At 43.9% G+C, this 20,188-nt stretch overlaps 1 protein-coding gene across 1 annotated transcript in view; it reads right to left on the bottom strand.

The window, feature by feature from the left end:
- USP35 (ubiquitin specific peptidase 35) overlaps nt 1–20,188 on the bottom strand; it is a 63,807-nt gene that overhangs the window by 3,189 nt on the left and 40,430 nt on the right. Inside the window, 4 exon segments of the mRNA XM_070457243.1 lie at nt 75–137; nt 139–643; nt 1,103–1,209; nt 2,138–2,231. Coding sequence (XP_070313344.1) covers nt 75–137; nt 139–643; nt 1,103–1,209; nt 2,138–2,231 — 769 coding nt within the window.

Genomic DNA, 20,188 nt, shown 5'->3' on the forward strand with positions numbered 1-20,188 from the left:
TCCTTCTCCTCCTCCACCTTCTCCTTCACCTTCTCCTCCTCCTCCACCACCTTCTCCATCTCCTTCTCCTCCACCACCTTCTCCTTCACCTTCTCCTCCTCCTCCACCTTCTCCTTCTCCTCCTCCTCACCTTCTCCTCCTCCTTCACCTCTCCTCCTCCTCCTCCTCTCCCGCCTCCTCCTCCTCTGTGCTCTCCCCCCTCTCCACCTTCTCCTCCTGACCGCTGTGCCCCCCGAGGCCGTGGGGACCCAGGCCTTCCATGTCCAGGATGGTGGGCGGGACGCCCCCCGTGATGCAGTGCTTCCTCTGCCTCCGAGGCCCGGCCCGGCTTGGCTCCTGGGCGCCGGTGTCCTCCGCGGGGAGCCCGGCTGAGCCCAGGCGGCGGCGGCGGTGGTGGTGATGGTGATGACGGCGGCGGCAGCGCTCGGGCGGAGGGAAGGCGAGCGAGAGGTCCGTGAAGGCCTCCTCCCTGGAGGAGACGTTGAGGCAGCGGAGGCAGCATATCCGCGTCACGATCTTGCCCCCGAACATCTTCTCCACGGAGGTGGCGCTCGGGCCGGGGGACTCCTCGGGCAGGGAGGGCGAGCTCGACTGCTTGAGCTTCTGGCAGATCCTCGTCCCGGTCTTCTCCTCTTCGTGCAGCCTGGCGCAGGGAGCAAAGAGCTTTGGTCCACACTCAGTGGGTCACACACCGGGAACACACGTGTGTACTAGGTGGCATCCGTGCGCATGCACTCAGAGGCCAGGCACGCACGCTACATACTTAACCTGCATAAAGCTCACAGACCTGCCACAAAGAGCCGTGCGCGTGCCCCAGAGCGCTAGTGAGAAAACACAAACGTGCAAGCTCAGGCAAGCACAGCATAGTGTACATACACACACTTGCCTTCCCCGGTCATGCTTCACGTCAGCATCCCCAGAACGTCCCCCCACCCGCGGCCCCTGCCCCATCTTCTCCAAGCCTTCCACAAGCCCCGGGCCACACCCCAGTCCACACCCCAGTCTCCAGGAAGAGACAGCACCACCCAGGGGGATGGAGCTTCCCCACCAGCACCCTCTCCAGACGGGAAGCCCCGAGGAGAGCCAGGCCCGGCCTCCCTACCGATCCAGCAGGTACTTCAGGTACTCCGAGCAGTCCTGCTGGGTGCCGGGGCTGAACCAGGGTGTCCAGGATGCAGACAGGAAGTTCTCTGGAGAAATGGCAGGCCGCTGCATCCGAAGCGGGAGAGACGGGTCAGGAGCTGGGGGGCCACTCACCAGCCAGCTCCCAGCGCCACAGCGTGCCGGGCCTGAGGGTCACCCTGGGGAGTCACTGCCCCAAACTCCCAGCCTCCCCATTCATTCCCAGCTGTCCATCCCAGCTGACTTTTCCCATCCTACTAAGTCCATGCCACCTAAGAGCATGGCATCGGGTCCATGGAGAGGAACAGTCCTCCAGGAGTCTGTTCTTCCCTTGTTTGTTGCCATTCCCTCTGCCTGAAACACCCTTTCCCCTATCAGAAGCTTAGCTTAGAGTTCAAGTCCCAGATGTAGGGTCCCCTGTCCCACGGAGTCCTCCAAGGGCCACCATCCCCCTCATGATCAACCTCTGCCTACCCGGCGTGGAAACCACACGTGCCTTGTTCTCTGCTAAGCACTACGGCTGCAGTCTACAGGCCCCTCTTCCCCACCAGGCTGTGCCCTGGGAAAGCATGACTGTGGCTGATGCACCTCCGTGCCCCTCCCCGCCGACCCCTGCAGAGGGCCTGGTGGATGCCTGGTCAAGGCCTTTAGGTTCCATGAGGACAGAGGGAATGTGAATAAAACAAATACAGCCCTCAGGGTGCCTGGCAGTGTGAGTGCTCCAAAATGACAGCCGGCCGACAGAGCGACACAACCTCATACAGTGGACTGGACCACCGACAGGAGCGACGTGGGCAGCACTGCACAGGGGGCTCCACCGGCCCCTCTCCCGCCCAGTCAGGCACTGAACCGGCCCCACGGGCTCTGCCCGTGAACCCACGCCTGCCTGGACTGGGGCCCAACAGCTTACAGCCAGCCGGGGCCCAGAGGCAGGAGCAGGCGGGTTCTGGTGAAGGGGAGGCATCAGACCGGGCCTCCTCTCCAGCATCCCCGCGCCCCACTCCCCCGCACTCACCTGACTGTGCTCCAGGAAGGCGAAGAGCCACTGCAGCTTCGTCATCAAGGGCTGCGAGTTGTTTTCGGTCAAGCGGAGTACACAGTGTCTGAAACTGCAAAACAGGGCACCCAGAGTTAAGCCGGGGCGCCCAGAGGGCCTCTAACTCACCCACACTGTGGCAACCCAAGGCCTCCAGGCTGCAGGCAGGACAGACACTTGTAGCTCAACTCTGGGCCAGAAGCCGGGCAGGGGGGCAGGTGAACAACTCAGGTAGACTGGGGCTCTTGGTCCTATGGGAAATGAGAAGAAGCCCCGCCTGACAACCACATCCCCTGGAACAAGCCAATTCCCAGGCCCAAGCTAAGTTCTTGTTCTCACAAAAATCTCTGAGCATACGGGTCAGGCATCTCTCCAGCCTGCAGCCACTGTACAGGGCAGTGTAACCAAAGCGTGGTCCACTTAGCAGTCTGCAACAAACCAAGTTCGCAGAGAGCATTTAGAAACTTGTACAGTGATTTGACATCACCATTATACAGACATGATCATCACCTAGTAAGTCATTGCATTATATTCTACAAAAGTAGGAGTCTACAGCAGACTGGAAATCCAAAAACAAAACAAAGCTAGTCCTTGCCCAGGCAGCTTGAGAAGTCCTGGGGTTCACCTCCAACCTCGTCCCCCAACCTGGAGCTGAAGCTGAGAGAAGGAACTGCCTGGAGCTCCTCCCACAGCCAAAAACAAGGCTTACTTTGAGACTTGTCAAAAAGATGTTGAAGTATGGTACTGGTCAAATAACAGGTGAACCGACAAATAGAACAAACAGCCCAGAAACAGACCCCCATAAACACAGTCAAGTAATCTTTAATAAAGGAGCAAAGGCAATATAATGTGGCAGAGACACTCTGGTCAACAAAATGGTACTGGAACAAGTACACGTCCCCCACCAAAAAGAATTAATCTGAACACAAACCCTACACTCATCGCAAAAGTTAACTCAAAATGGATCATAAAATGCTCAAGTAAAAATCTCCTAGAAAACAACAAAAGAAAACCTAATGACCTTGAGTGTGGTGAATACATTTTTAGAAAAATCACCAGAATAATAAGCTGAATTTCATTAAAGTTAAAATTTTTCTGTTACAGTATCAAGAGAATTAGAAGACAAACCAGAGACTGGGAGAAAATATTTGTACAAAACACATCTCATAAAGGACTGTTAAAAATACACAAAGAACTCTTAAAATTCAACAAGAAAACAAACAACTTGATTAAAAAATGAGCCAAACATCTTATCAGACATCTCTCTCACACACACACACAAATACACACACTCACACACACATGAACATACAGATGGCAAATAAGCAGTGAAAAGATGCTCAATATCATGTCAGTCGGGGAAATATATATTAAAACAATAATGAGATACCACTACATACTGTATTAAGATGACAGAGAAGGATGTGCACTCATGTTCTTTGAGAACAAAATCACAACTAGCTGCTGAACAACCATCAACAGGAGAATGCTGGAACCCACCAAAAATGATACTCCACCTCCAAGGGCAAAAGAGAAGCTGCAACAGGATGGCAAGATGGGCGCAATCGCATTTAAAATCAAACTTCATCCATGCCAGAGTCACTTGGAGAGCACACACAAAACCTTGTGCACACGAGGACTCAGAGAAAGGAGCAATGATCCCCACAAAAAACTGAGCCAGACCTGCTTATGAGTGTTTGAGAGTCTCCTGCGGACACATGGTCAGCAGTGGCCAGCTGCAGGGACAGGGGCTTTGGCAGCAGCAGTCCTGGGAGGCGCGGCATGTCGCCTAAGTCCTCTTAGAGGAGGTCACCATTTGTCCCACCACAGAGCCACCAGATGGGCGACCCACAAACTGGACAACAATTATACCAAAGAAGTTCTCACACTGTTGCAAAAGTTCTAGGCCCTAAAACAGACTTTCCAACCTGAGGATGTGGCAAGTGGCAGTTGCTCAGTTGTGTCCAACTCTTTGCAAACCCATAGACCACAGCCCACCAGGCTCTTCTGTCCATGGAACTCTCCAGGCAAGAATACCGGACTGGGTTGCCATTCCCTTCTCCTGGGAACAGACCCGACCCAGGGATTGAACCCGGGGCTTCTGCATTGCAGGCAGATGTTTTACCATCTGAGCCACCAGGAGGCAGGGGATCCAACAAAGGGACTGAGATTTCCCAGGGAATGTGGCTTTGAAGGTCAGCTGGATTTGATTCTAGAACTTCCAGAGGACTGGGGAAACAGAGGCTCTTGGAGGGCACAAACAAAACCGTGTGCCCACCAGGACCCTGAAGAAAGGAGTATAGTTATAGTTAATAGTACAGTTAAGTCGCTCAGTCATGTCCGACTCTTTGTGACCCCATGGACTGTAGCCTACCAGGCTCCTCCATTCATGGGATTTTCCAAACAAGAGTACTGGAGTGGATTGCCATTGAAGAAAGGAGTAGTGACCCCAAGACAGACAGCCAGACCTGCCTGTGAGCGTCTGAGGGTCTCTGGCAGGAGGGTGGGTCAACAGTGGCCTTCGCAGGGCTGGGGGTACTGACAACAGCAGTCCCGGGAGGAGCACTTTGCAGGCATAAGTCCTTTTGGAGGAGGTTGCCATTACCCCTACCATAGCTTGACCTCAGGCCAAACTACAAGGAGGAAACACAGCCCCACCCATCAACAGAAAACTGGACTAAAGATTTACTGACCATGGCCTTCCCACCCAAGCAAGATCCAGTTTTCCCCATAGCCAGTCCCTCCCATCCAGAAGCTTCCACAAGCCTCTCATCCTCATCCATCAGAGGGCAGACAGTGTAAAAACTACAATCACAGAAAACGAATCAAACTGATCATGTGGATCACAGCTGTCTAACTCAACGCAACTCTGAGCCTTGCCGTGTTTAAGGCAAGATGGACAGGTCGTGGTGGAGAGTTCTGACAAAACGTGGTCCACTGGAGAAGGGATTGGCAAATCACTTCAGCATTCTTGCTTTGAGAACTCCATGAGCAGTATGAAAAGGCAAAAAGATATGACATTGAAAGATGAATCCCGCCCCCAGGTTGGCAGGTGTCCAATATGCTACTGGAGAAGAGAGGAGAAATAGCTCCAGAAGGAATGAAGACGCTGGGCCAGAGCAGAAACAATGCCCAGCTGTGGATGTGTCTGGTGGTAAAAGTCATGTCATGCTGTAGAGAACAATATTGCATAGGAACCTGGAATGTTAGGTCCATAAATCAAGGTAAATTGGAAGTGGTCAAACCAGAGATGGCAAGAGGGAACATCAACATTTTAGAAATCAGTGAACTAAAATGGATAGGAATGGGCAAATTTAATTCAGATGACCACTGTATCTACTACTGTGGGCAAGAATCACTTAGAAGAAATGGAGTAGCCCTCATAGTCAACAAAAGAGTCTGAAATACAGTAGCTGGATGCAGTCTCAAAGATGACAAAATGATCTCAGTTCATTTCCCAAGGCAAACCATTCAGTATCACAGTAATCCAAGTCTATGCCCCAACCACTAATCCCAAAGAAGCTGAAGTCCAATGGTTCTAAGAAGACCTGCAAGACCATCTAGAACTAACACCAAAAAAAAAATGTCCTTTTCATCATAGGGGACTGAAATGCAAAAGTAGGAAGTCAAGAGACACCTGGAGTAACAGGAAAGTTTGGCCTTGGAGTACAGAATGAAGCAGGGCCAAGGCTAAATAACAGAGTTTTGCCAAGAGAACACACTGGTCATAGCAAACACCCTTTTCCAACAACACAAGAGATGACTTAACACATGGACATCACCAGATGGTCAATATCAAAATGAGATTGGATTGTATGTTTTGCAGCCAAAGATGGAGAAGCTCTATACGGTCAGCAAAAAACAAGACTGGGAGCTGACTGTGGCTCAGTTCATGAACTTGTTATTGCTAAATTCAGACTTAAATTGGACAAAGTAGGGAAAACCACTAAACCATTCGAGTATGACCTAAATCAAATTCCTTATGATTACAGAGTGTAAGTGACAAATAGAGTCAAGGGATTAGATCTGATAGACAGAGTGCCTGAAGAACAATGGACAGAGGTTTAGCATTGTACAAGAGGTGGTGATCAAAACCATCCCCAAGAAAAAGACATGCAAAAAGGCAAAATGGTTGTCTGAGGAGGCCTTACAAATAGCTGAGAAAAGAGGAGAAGTGAAAGGCAAGGGAGAAAAGGGGAGATATACCCATCTGGATGCAGAGTTCCAAAGAATAGCAAGGAGAAATAAGAAAGCCTTCTTAAGTGAACAGTGCAAAGAAATGGAAGAAAACAATAGAATGGGAAAGACTGGAGATCTCTTCATGAAAAGTAGAGATATCAAGGGAATAGCTCATGCAAAGATGGGCACAATAAAGGACAGAAATGTACAGACCTAACAGAAGCAGAAGATATTAAGAGGTGGCAAGAATACACAGAAGAACTGTACAAAAAAGATCCTGATGACCTGGATAACCACAGTAGTGTGATCACTCACCTAGAGCCAGACATCCTGGAATGTGAAGTCAAGTGGGCCTTAGGAAGCATCACTGCAAACAAAGCTAGTGGAGGTGATGGAATTCCAGCTGAGCTATTTCAAATCCTAAAAGATGATGCTGTGAAAGTGATACACTCAATACGCTAGCAAATTTGGAAAACAGCAGTGGCCACAGGACTGGAAAAGGTCAGTTTTCATTCCAATCTCAAAGAAAGGCAATGCCAAATATTGTTCAAACTACCACACAACTGCACCCATTTCACATGCTAGCAAGGTCATGCTCAAAATCCTCCAATCTAAGCTTCAACAGTATGCAACTGTGAACTTCCAGATGTTCAAAATGGATTTAGAAAAGGCAGAGGAACCACAGATCAAATTGCCAACATTCACTGGATCATATAGAAAGCAAGGGAATTCCAGAAGAACATCTACCTCTGATTCATTGACTATAATAAAGCCTAGTCAATGAAGGCTTTGACTGTGTGGACCACAACAAACTGTGGAAAATTCTTAAAGAGACTGAAATAACAGACCACCGTACCTGCCTCCTGAGAAACCTGTGTGCATACTGGTCAAGAAGCAACGGTTAGAACCGGACATGGAACAACGGACTGGTTCAAAATTGGGAAAGAAGTACATCAAGGCTGTTTATTGTCACCCTGCTTGTTTAACTTCTATTCAGAGTTACATCATGTGAAATTCTGGGCTGGATGAAGCACAAGCTGGAATGAAGATTGCCAAGAAAAATATCAATAACCTCAGATATGCAGATGACACCACTCCTACGGCAGAAAGCAAAGAATAACAAAAGAGCTTCTTGATGAAGGTGAAAGAAGAGAGTAAAAAAGCTGACTTAAACCTCAGCATTCAAAAAAACAAGATCATGGCATCCAGTCCCATCACTTCATGGCAAATAGTTGGGGAAACAATGGAAAACACTGACAGACTTTATTTTCTTGGGCTCCAAAATCACCATAGACAGTGACTGCATCCTTGAAATTAAAAGACGTTTGCTCCTTGGAAGACAAGCTATGACAAACCTAGACAGCGTATTAAAGAACAGAGACATTACTTTGCTGACAAAGGTCTGTATAGTCAAATTATGGCTTTCCAAGTAGTCATGTAGAGATGTGAGAGTTGGACCAAAAAGAAGGCTCAGCACCGAAGAATTGATGCTTTCTAACTGTGTGTTGGAGAACTCTTGAGAGTCCCTTGGACAGCAAGGAAATCACACCAATCCTAAAGAAAATCAACCCTGAATATTCATTGGAAGGACTGATGCTGAAGCTCCAATACTTTCACCACGTGATGCAAAGAGCTGACTCATTAGAAAAGATCCTGATGCTGGGAAAGACTGCAGGCAGGAGGAGAAGGGAAAGACAGAGGATGAGATGGTTGGATGGCATCACCAACTCAATGGACATGAGTTTGAGGAAATTCCAGGAGACAGTGAAGGACAGGGAAACCTGGAACGTGGCAGTAAATGGGGTCACAAAGAGTCAGACATGGCTGAGCCACTGAACAACAACAACCTGTTAGAAAGGCCAAAATTCATACACTATTGACACTATGTATAAATCAGATAACTAATCAAGACACCATTGTATAGTTCAGGGACCACTCCCCAGTGCTCTGTGGTGACCTGTATGAGAAGGAAATCCAAAAAAGAGGGGGTATATATATACATATAGTTGATTCATTCTGCTGTACAGTAGGAACTAACACAACATTAGCAAGAAACTATATTCCAATAAGTACTAATTTTTTTAAAAAAAGAAAGGCCAAAATCCTGAACACTGACAACACCAAATGCTAGCAAGGACAGGGAACAACAGGAATTCTCATTTATTGCTGGTGGAAATGTAAAATAGTATAGCCACTTTGGAAGAGAGTTTTCCAGTTTCTTACATAACCAGATATACTCTCACCATCCTATGCAGCAATCATACTCTTTGGTATCTACCCTAAGGAGGTGAAACCTTATGTCCACACAAAACCTTGCATAAGTAGGTTGATGTAAGCTTTATTCATAACTGCCAACTCTGAAGCAACAAAATATCCTATATCCTTCAACAGGTTAATGGATAAATGGAACTGTGGTACATCCTGACACTGGATATTTTTCAGCACTAAAAAGAAATGAGCTCTCAAGCCATGAAAAGAAATGGAAGAACTTTAAATGCATATTACTAAGTTAAAAAACCCAATCTGAAAAGACTACATACTATATGATTCCAGTTGTATGATTCTGAAAAAGGCAAAACTATGGAAATAGTAAAAAGGTTGCCAGGAGTTGGAAGGGGATGAACAGATAGAGCAGAGGATTTCTAGGGCAGTAAAAATACATTAAATGAACCTCTGGGACAACATTAAACACACCAATATTTGCATTATAGGGTCCCAGAAGGAGAAGAGAGAGAAAGGGCCTGAGAAAATATTTTAAAAGATAATAGCTGAAAACTTCCCTAATTTGGGAAAAGAAAAAGTCCCATACAGGGTAAACCCAAGGAGGAACACACTGAGACATATATTAATCAAACTGCAAAAATTGAAAACAGAAAATATTAAAAGCAACAAGGGGAAAGTAACAAATAACATAAAATGGAATCCCCATAACTTTATCAGCTGATTTTTCAGCAGAAATTCTGCAGGCCAGAAGGGAGTGGAATGGTTTAGTTACAGTAATAAAAGGGAGAAAACTACAACCAAGAATACTGTACCCAGCAAGGCTCTCATTCAGATTTGACAGAGAAATCAAAAGCTTTAGAGACAAGCAAAAACTAGGAGAACTTAGCACCACCAAACCAGCTTTACAACAAATGTTAAAAAAATTTTCTAGGCAGAAAAGGCTACAACTAGAAACAAGAAACTTATGAATGGGACAGCTCATTGGTAAAGGCAAACATACAAAAAGGTAAGAAATCATCTACTCACAAATATGATATCAAGACCAGCAAACATAAGAAGAGAGTAGAAATGCAGCTTATTGGAAATGCATGGGAAATTAAGAGACTAGCAACTTAAAAAACAACCTCGTAGAAACTACTATACCAAAACCTCATAATAACTGCAAACCAAAAATCTACACTACATACACACATAAAAAAAGAAAAAGGAATCCAAATTCCACACTAAAGATGGTCAACAAATCACAAGAGGAGAAAGCAAAGAAGATGGGAAGGGAAAAGACCTACAAAAACAAAGTCAAAACAACAAAATGGCAATAAGAACATTCGTATTGATAATTACCTTAAATATAAATGGATCAAATGCTCCAGCCAAAAGACATAGACTGGCTGAATGAATGGATACAAAAACGAGTCCTACATATATGCTGTCTACAAGAAACTCACATCAGATCTAGGGACACATATGACTGAAATTGAAGAGATGGAAAAAGGCATTCCATGCAAATAAAAATCAGAAGAAAGCTGGAGTAGCTCATCAGACAAAACAGACTTCAAAATAAAGACTGTTATAAGAGACAAAGAAGGACACTGCATAATGATCAAGGGATCAATCCAAGATCTAACAACTATAAATATGTGTGCCCAACACAGGAGCACCTCAATATATAGGGCAAATGCTAACAGCCATAAAAGGAGAAACCAACTGTAGTACAAGAATAGTAGGGGACTCTAATCCTCCCCACACACTTTCATCAGTGGACAGATCATCCAAACAGAAAATTAATAGAGAAATAACGGCCTTGCATGATATATTAAACAAAATGGACTTAATTGATATTCATAGAGCATTCTATCAAAAAGCAAAATACAAATTCTTTTTCTAGTGCAGGTGGAACTTCTCCAGGATTGACCACATGCTGGGCCACAAGGCAAGCCTTGGTAAATTTAAGAAAACTTGGGAATCATATCACTACAACGCTATGGGATTAAAAGTATTGACCACAGGGAGAGATCAAGATGTTGGAGTAGTAGGACATGAAGTTCACCTCTGCCACAAATACACCTATACATGAAATGATTCTCACAGAATATCTACTGAACACTGGCAGAAGACCTCAGGCTGCTAAAAAGGCAAAAAAAAATCTCCATGTAAATGAGTAGGAAAAAAAAGCAAGCAAGCAAGACAGGAATTGGGATGAGATGTTTACCACGGGGCGGGAGCTATGGAGGAGGAAAGACCTCTCCCACCTGGGAAGCCTCCTCACTGGCAAGGAGATCAGCCAGGACAGAAGGGGAACTTCACGGCCTCCAAGGAGAGCGCAGCAGCCTGTCTGTGGCAGCCAGAGCAGAGGAAGAACTGCACAGACGGTCAGTACTGCCACCAGACACTCCCCAGCCTGACACGCAAGTCCACTGGAGCTGGCAGGCGGGGTGCTGGAATTCAGGCTTCAGAGATCAGAAGTGGGGAGAGGACTGGGACTGGCTCTGTGGGACAGACTGAAGGGCTGGAATCCAGTGTGACTACACCTGGGGGTGTATGACTACCCGTCTACGGCAGGTAGATATAGGAAGGGGTGAACGTGCTTGAAAACCAGGGTAACCACAAATCAAAAACATACATTCACACACACACACACACACACACACACACACAAAGAAGGGAACTATAATACAAAAGAAAATCATCAAACCACAGCAGGAAAAAGAAAGGGACAAAGAAGAAATATAAATCAACAGGGAGACTTCCATGGTGGTCCAGTGGCTTAGACTCCATGCTCTCCATGCAGAGGGCAACTAAATCACACATCCACAGCTAACAGTTTACAGGCCACAACTAAAAGATAGCGCATGCCATGACAAAGACCCAGCACAGCCAAATAAATGAATAGGGAAACAAGGTTTAAAATGGCAAAAAAAAAAAAAAGAAAAAAAATACAGATCTATAAATAATTATCTTGAATGTCAATGGACTAAATATACTCCAATCAAAAGACACAGAATGGAAGGTTGGATGAAAAAACAAGAGCCTTCAATATGCTGCCTATAAGTGACCCACTTTAGGGCAAAGGACACACAAAGATTGAAAGTGAGGTGATGGGAAAATATATTTCATGCAAATAGAAATGAAAAGAAAGCAGGGGTGGCAATACTCTTATCAGACAAAACAGACTTCAAAACAAAGATCATAAAACATTGTCTAATACAAAACATACCAATGTTTCCTTAGGACAGACTTCCAAGGCCATAGAAATAAAAACAAAATCAAATGAGACCTAATCAAACTTAAAAGTTTTTGCACAGCAAAGGAAACAATAAACAAAATGAAAATAATAACCTACAAAATGGAAGAAAAAATTTGCAAACAATGCCACCACCAAGGGCTTAATATCCAAAATATATACAAATAGCTCATACAACTCAACAACAACCAAAAAAACAACCCAACAGAAAAACAGGCAGAAGACCAAAACAGACATTTCTCCAAAGTAGACAAACAGATGGTCAGTAGGACGTGAAAAAATGCTCTTAGGGAAATTAAATCAGTAGTCTTGTTCAGGCTTCAGAGACAAAGCAGAGCAGGCCTCGGACCTAGCTTTTCACCCGCCTGGACACTGCCCTGACTGCCTGCTGTGAATGCAAGATTTGAGGCACCATAGATGAGATTGGAGACAAATTCTGAAATTGTTGAGCCCCTGGTGGGGTACTGGTCAACCAAGCCCCGGGCTTAACAACATTCCAAGTTTTATAGGACAAAAAAAACAGCATTAACATGAAACCAGAGCTGCAATTTGCTCACAGATTGATGGTATCAGTTTGCATCCAGGGATTAAAAGCAGGAACCCAGAACTGCAATTTTTGAAGTCTCACCCATGGAGCGGATGCACTTGCTGGGACCTTTTCCCAAAAAACCTATTTGGTGATGTATCCTCTGCTGTTTCTATTTCTCTTTTCTTTTAATGTTAGTATATTGAAACCAAGCTAGATAATTCTCTAATAAATATTTGTATTATTTATTTGTATATAAGGGGTGGCTTATTTTGTTAACAAATCCTTTGAACCTGAGACGAAAATGAAAACTTTTGGCAAGACACTAGTTGGCGCTGAGTAGGATTTGTGAGACAAAAACACCCCTCTTCAAGAAGAAAGATTAATGTTGATGAAGCTTTTATTCCCAGATGGAAAGATTCACCTTATTGCTCGTTAGCTAATTAACGGTACGTATTCACTGGATTATGTGAGAACCGGAATCTTAAAAAGTGGTCCAAATCCTTAGCAGTTACTGAATGTTTGCAGCTCACACAGAAGGAGGATAAGAATGTGACACTCTGGGTGAGACGCTGGATCCTCTTCTCTGCCTACTGTAGGTACATGAAGCTGAATTAAAATTGTCTAAGAAGTTACAACTGGAAAAAGGATTATGAGATTTGTGAGGGCAACTGTTCATGCTACAATGCCAAAATTATTATGGCATTTAAAAAAATCTGGCATTAAATCTCCACTTTTTAAGTAGGCTCTTCCTTGCGCCCGCCCACAGCTCTAACAGTGTCCCCACCCTCCTCTCTCTCCTTTCTTAATTGCGGACTTACACTCCCCAACTCGCTGTCTCCCTCTCCATCAGCTAATCCCCTTCTAACTTCCCCTATCAGGGGAATGAGGAGCCTAGCTTCCCCCACTCTAGCAAGTTTCTTTGCCCCTTCAGATTCTTCTGATCAAACAAAGACCCCACCTCCCCAGGGGGACAAACCAAGATTTTTATCAGCCCTTCTGCCCCTGTTATCACAGTCAATTTTAGCACTATTTGCTCTATATTTCAGCTGTAAAACTGTGACTACAGAAAGGTGACTTTTTTTTTTTTTTGGACACAGGATGGCCATGATATATTTTAGACTCCGGAGAAAACTGGTTAAAATAATTTTTTTTTCTCTTTGAAACTGCAAAACTGATTCTTTTTGCATATGCAGTTAAAAAACAGCTAGCCTATTAAAAATCACTGCCTAGGGAATAGCTTGGTGGCTCAGACAGTAAAGAATTCGCCTGCCATTCAGGAGACCAGAGTCTGATCCCTGGGTCAGGAGATCCCCTGAAGAAGGGAATGGCAACCCACTCCAGTATTCTTGCCTGGAGAATCCCATGAACAGAGGAGCCTGGCGGGCTAAATAAAGCCCACCACTCAGACACAACTGAGTGACTAAGAACTCACACAGGGAAAACTTGAAGTTAACCTTTGCATGTCCACTTTGCCTGAGACCTCAGCCTTGGGTAAATTAGAACTTCAAGCCAAGAAAGAAAGGAGGGGTCAAAGAGACATTTTAAATCTCAAGCGGAAAACTATGAGATCTCTTGTAAGGCTGCCAGGGCTAACGCTACGACAGGCAGCCTAGATTAGGAGTAGGCCTGGTTTTCCGGGGTAACATGATTATCAGGCCACCTGGAGCCAGCCAATCAACATGCGCCTAGTAAGAAAGAGGGAACCTATCAGGGGAAAGCTGAAAAAGCCCGAGAAAGCCCAAGTTTGAAAAAAAGCCCGCGGCTCAGGGCTCTCTGACCCTGCACCACTGCGTTGGTTGCGGCAGGAGCCCTGACTCGAGTCAGCAATAAACTTCCCTTTTTTTGCATGTTGCATTGTCTTGGAAGCCTTCTCTCTTCCCGCTCGGGGATTCGGACATCGGGCATAACACTCTGTCTGGATTTATGTATGTCTCAGGGTGTCTTTATTTTGGATAATATTGCTGAGGTTAATTTGCAAATGAGTTCTAATTCAACTGACTTAAAGAAAAGTAAGGGCTTACAAATCAAACAATTACAAGAGAAATCAACCTAAATGATTTCAGGTTCACATGAACTGGGAAATAGTAAATATTTTATGGCTTCCCAGGTGGCTCTAGTGGTAAAGAACCTGCCTGCCAATGCAGGAGACATAAGAAACAAGGATTCGATCCCTGGGTCAGGAAGATCCCCTAGCAGAGGAAATGGCAATCCACTCTAGTATTCTTGCCTGAAGAATCCCATGAACTGAGGAACCTGTGGGCTACAGTCCATGGGGTCACAAAGAGTTAGACACAACTGAAGTGACTTATCATTAATGTTTATTTGCTAATCTAATTAAGACAGGTCTTGAGTCATCAACACTGTGCAATACTTTTATGGTGCCTAGGTTTAATGTAAGCTAAATTTGTCCATAAATAACTCAAGTGAAGAAACTTTTAAACAAAGAAAAATGTAAATGAGACAGGAGCTTTTAGGTAAATTCTATTAATTTATGAGTGCTTTATTATGCTTTAGGAATGTCTGTCTAAAATAGTCTCTCCAGGTTGGAGTAACTTGAATTTCTAGAGTTGTGCTAAACTAAGTGATGAGACTTTACTGAATAGCAAGGTCATTTCCAAATAAAATAAGATTTTAAAATATTAATTGCGGAACACTAACTTCCTCTTACAGAGAAACTAAAGAGATTCTGAACTATTAATGAGTATGTTTGGTGCCATCCTGAGATTTTCTCTATAAGAAAGCAAATGTTTTTAGAAATTATCACTGGTATTTATGTTCACCAGTTTACAGAATGCTAACATAAAGGACGGAGAAGGAAATGGCAACCCACTCCAGTGCTCTTGCCTGGAGAATCCCAGGAACAGTGGAGCCTGGTGGGCTGCCGTCTATGGGGTCGCACAGAGTCGGACACGACTGAAGCGATGCAGCGGCAATATAAAGGACAATTCAGAGTTGCTTAAGGAAAGTAAGATGTGTGTTTTTAGTTTTAAAAAAAGTATGAAAAATGAAATTACATTTTATTAAGAAAAAAAGGTCTGACTTACAGGTATCTGTTTCTAAATGAACAAAGTGATTTTTCTTTTTTTAAACAGAGGTTTATGGAAGGTGGACCCCAAGAAAAGAGTTTTGTGCACAGTACAAGTTTTGAGACACTGAACTGCCTTTGATAATGGATTTTAAGTTTCTTTACCTCGGAAAGTGATCTGTTCTATGTTTATCTTAAAAATCTTTTGTAACTTTGGCTAAGTAAATAACTGTTTCACAGTGACTTATATAATCTATCTATCTGAGTGTTATAAACCCTTTTGATAGTTTTGGCAAAACTTCCTAAAATTAAATTCTCAGTTCAGTTCAGTCGCTCAGTCGTGTCCGACTCTGCAACCCCATGGACAGCAGCATGCCAGGCCTCCCTGTCCTACACCAACTCCCAGAATTTACTCAAACGCAAGTCCATTGAGTCAGTGATGCCATCCAACCATCTCATCCTCTGTCTTCCCCTTCTCCTCCTGCCCCCAATCTTTCCCAGCATCAGGGTTTTTTCAAATGAGTCAGCTGTTCGTATCAGGTGGCCAAAGTATTGAAGCTGAAACTCCAACATCAGTCCTTCCAATGAACATTCAGGACTGATTTCCTTTAGGATGGACCGGTTGGATCTCCTTGCAGTCCAAGGGACTCTCAAGAGTCTTCTCCAACACCACAGTTCAAAAGCATCAATTCTTCGGCGCTCAGCTTTCCTTATGGTCCAACTCTCACATCCATACATGACTACTGGAAAAACCATAGCCCTGACTAGACAGACTTTTGTTGGCAAAGTAATGTCTCTGCTTTTCAATCTGCTATCTAGGTTGGTCATAACTTTCCTTCCAAGGCGTAAGCATCTTTCTATTTCATGGCTGCAGTCACCATCTGCAGTGATTTTGGAGCCCAAAAAAATAAAGTCTTGATACTGTTTCCCCATCTATTTGCAATAAAGTTATGGAACCAGATGCCATGATCTTAGTTTCTGAATGTTGAGCTTTAAGCCAGCTTTTTCACTCTGTTCTTTCACTTTCATCAAGAGGCTCTTTAGTTCTTCTTTACTTTCTGCCATAAGGGTGGTGTCATCTGCATATCTGAGGTTATTGATATTTCCCCCAGCAATCTTGATTCCAGCTTGTGCTTCATCCAGCCCAGCATTTCTCATGATGTACTCTGCATATAATGAAGTTCTTTTGACCTCTAGCTGACTTTGGGGTGTGCTTTAGAGGGCCCCTGAGACATCCCAAAGAGAGATATTAAACTACCTGGGTTCACTTGACATGTTAAATTACATGAGAAGTATTGTCGGAGGAGTGATAAATCTCAGGTTATACTGTATGGCTGACTTACTAATATAGATATCCTAAAATTATGTGGAAGTCATAAAGATCTGATATGTCCTGATAAAATGTTGTCAATTAAAATTCTACTTGTCATATCAAAGTGTTATGTGTCACAGCAATGACCAGGATGCTTTGTCAACAGTAACATAATCAGATTTTAAACATGCCTTCTATGGTTTCATTCTGAGGCCTTTGCAAAAATACTGCTACTTCTTCAAGATTTATAGAAAAGACTAAGATAAACCAGATAAACACATTTTGTTATTAACAGTAACATGGTACCAGACTAGAAGTTGTTAAGAAAACAAAGTTTTCTTAGAATGCAGTTTTGGTAACAGATTGTGAATTTCTTTGCCTTTATTTATATATATTTTTTAAAATCTTATTTTTTTAAATCTCTTATCCCTTGGGTAAAGTAAATAAGTATTATTTCACAATGATCTCTGAAGATTATGGTACTCAAAGTACTGAAGATAAAGCTCATTCTGTTTTGCTCTTGTTCTGTCGCTCAGTCGTGTCCAACTCTTTGTGACCCCATGGACTTTAGCACACCAGGTTTCCCTGTCTTTCACTATCTCCTGAAGTTTCCTCACACTCATGTCCATTGAGTCAGTGATGCCATCCTACCGTCTCATCCTCTGTCATCCCCTTCTCCTGCCTTCAAGCTTTCCCAGCACTGTCAGACTATTGCTATTGTGATGTCTTTAAAACATGGCAATAGCCTACTCCTAAATTCAGTCGCTCAGTCGTGTCTGACTCTTTGCGACCCCATGGACTGCAGCACACCATACTTCCCTGTCCATCACCAACTTCCAGAGCTTCCTTAAACTCATGTCCATCGAGTCAGTGATGCCATCCAACCATCTCATCCAGAGTCAGTTCTTCACATCAGGTGGCCAAAGTATTGGAGTTTCAGCTTCAACATCAGTCCTTCCAATGAATATTCAGGACTGATCTCCTTTAGGATGGACTGGTTGGATCTCCTTGCAGTCCAAGGAACTCTCAAGAGTCTTCTCCAACACCACAGTTCAAAAGCATCAACTCTTCGGCACTCACCTTTCCTTATGGGCCAACTCTCACATCCACATAAGACTACTGGAAAAACCATAGCCTTGACTAGACAGGCCTTTGTTGGCAAAGTAATGTCTCTGCTTTTTAATATGCTGTCTAGGTTGCTCACAACTTTTCTTCCAAGGAGCAAGTGTCTTTTAATTTCATGCCTGCAGTCACCATCTGTAGTAATTTTGGAGCCCCAAAAAATAAAGTTTGTCACTGTTTCCATTATTTCCCCATCTATTTGCCATGAAGTGATGGGACTGGATGCCATGATCTTAGTTTTCTGAATGCTGAGTTTTAAGCCAACTTTTTCACTCTGCTCTTTCACTTTCATCAAGAGGCTCTTTAGTTCTTCTTCACTTTCTGCCATAAGGCTGCTGTCATCTGCATATCTGAGGTTATTGATATTTCTCTTGGCAATCTTTATTCCAGCTTGTGCTTCATCCAGCCCAGCATTGCTCATGATGTACTCTGCATGTGAGTTAAACAAGCAGGGTGATAATATACAGCCTTGACGTTTTCCTTTCCCGATTTGGAACCAGTCTGTTGTTCCATGTCCAGTTCTAATTGTTGCTTCTTGACCAGATTTCTCAGGAAGCAGGTCAGGTGATCTGGTATTCCCATCTCTTTAAGAATTTTCCACAGTTTGTTGTGATCCACACAGTCAAAGGCTGTGTCAATAAAGCAGAAGTAAATGTTTTTCTGGAACTCTCTTGCTTTTTCAATGATCCAATGGATGTTGACAATATGATCTCTGGTTCCTCTGCCTTTTCTAAATCTAGCTTGAACATCTGGAAGTTCACGGTTCAAGTACTGTTGAAGCCTGGCTTGAAAAATTTTGAGCATTACTTTTCTAGCTTGTGAGATGAGTGCAATTAAATTGGGGAGTTTAAAAATAAATAAATAAATAAAAATAAATTGGGGAGTTTAAAATGGGTAAGCAATAGCTGTAAATCAAACAGTCAGGGCCCATGGGAAATCCAAAACATTCACTTAGCTATTCTCTGCTGCTGCTGCTAAGTCGCTTCAGTTGTGTCCAACTCTGTGTAAACCCATAGATGGCAGCCCACCAGGCTTCCCCGTCCCTGGGATTCTCCAGGCAAGAACACTGGTGTGGGTTGCTATTTCCTCCTCCAATGCGTGAAAGTGAAAAGTGAAAGTGAAGTCTCTCAGTCGTGTCCAACTCTGCAATCCCATGGACTGCAGCCTACCAGGCTCGTCCATCCATGGGATTTTCCAGGCAAGAGTACTGGAGTGGGATGCCATTGCCTTCTCCGTAGCTATTCTCTACTCCCTGACAAACCTCATGTTTATTTGATGGGATAAAGCCTTCCCTGGCTGCAGGGTTAATGCCCTTAACAATGAAAAATGTTTATGTTTCAATAACATTAAATTCCAGTTTTGTTACTCATTTCTGAGATATAGTTCCTTGTTGTAATATTGTTTAAAATTTAATTAAGTTGTTAAAAGGACACTCTAAGTTTGTTTGTTATATCAGTAGTCAATCTTTGGATAAAGATCAGATGCTCCATGATCTATAGCCAGGAGATTAACACTAAGTTAACATTAAGATTCAGTTCAGTTCAGTTCAGTCGCTCAGTCGTGTCCAACTCTTTGCAACCCCATTAATCGCAGCATGCCAGGCCTCCCTGTCTATCACCAACTCCCAGAGTTTACTCAAAAGATTAACACTAAGTTATTTAACTAAGTCAGATGACCTGGGGATAGACCCAATGATAGTTCTTGACTTAAATTCTTACTTGTGACCTTAGTAATAACTGCTAGCTATATTATTTTCTATGTCACTTGTTACAGTTACCAAGTATATGACTGAGCTACTGATACAATGATATATTTAGTTCCCTATGAAATCAATGGTTTTAATAATGTAACTCCAGATATGGGAAGAAGCAACAAGAGAGGATATTCTCCTGGTCCACGAGGCTAACAAGATAGGTATGGTCTGGAGACTTTGTGGTATTCATGGGGCCTAGTCCAATGGCAGCACACTGAGTGGCCTATCAATGAAATCCTCTCTAGACCTGGGAACGAGCCTTTCTAGCACCATGGGACACGACGGCCACGAAATGCCCCCAAGGCATAGTCTGATCTGTGGCCATGAAGGGGCCCTGCTGACTGGAAGCTAGCAGCAGCAGACCGCCTCTGCAAAGATTAAATCATGGCCACTACACTGCTGACTTTCAACATTCCCTGAAAGGAACTCAGGGTGGATATCAGAAAGCAGGCACTCGCTCCGTGCTCCGGGAAAAAGGGACAAAACAGGCCTTCAGATAGTCAGATGCTTTCAGATAATGCTTTTTACCTTTCATGAGCCCAAATTCTTTAATCTTCTCACCCTTAGAGAAACACTAACACCATGGTCCAACATCTGGTCCTGCTTCTCCTGGCTATCCTTTCTTCTAGTCACCTTGACAGCTTTT

Source organism: Odocoileus virginianus, chromosome 28, assembly GCF_023699985.2.
Source record: "Odocoileus virginianus isolate 20LAN1187 ecotype Illinois chromosome 28, Ovbor_1.2, whole genome shotgun sequence".
Taxonomy (NCBI): Eukaryota; Metazoa; Chordata; class Mammalia; order Artiodactyla; family Cervidae; genus Odocoileus; species Odocoileus virginianus.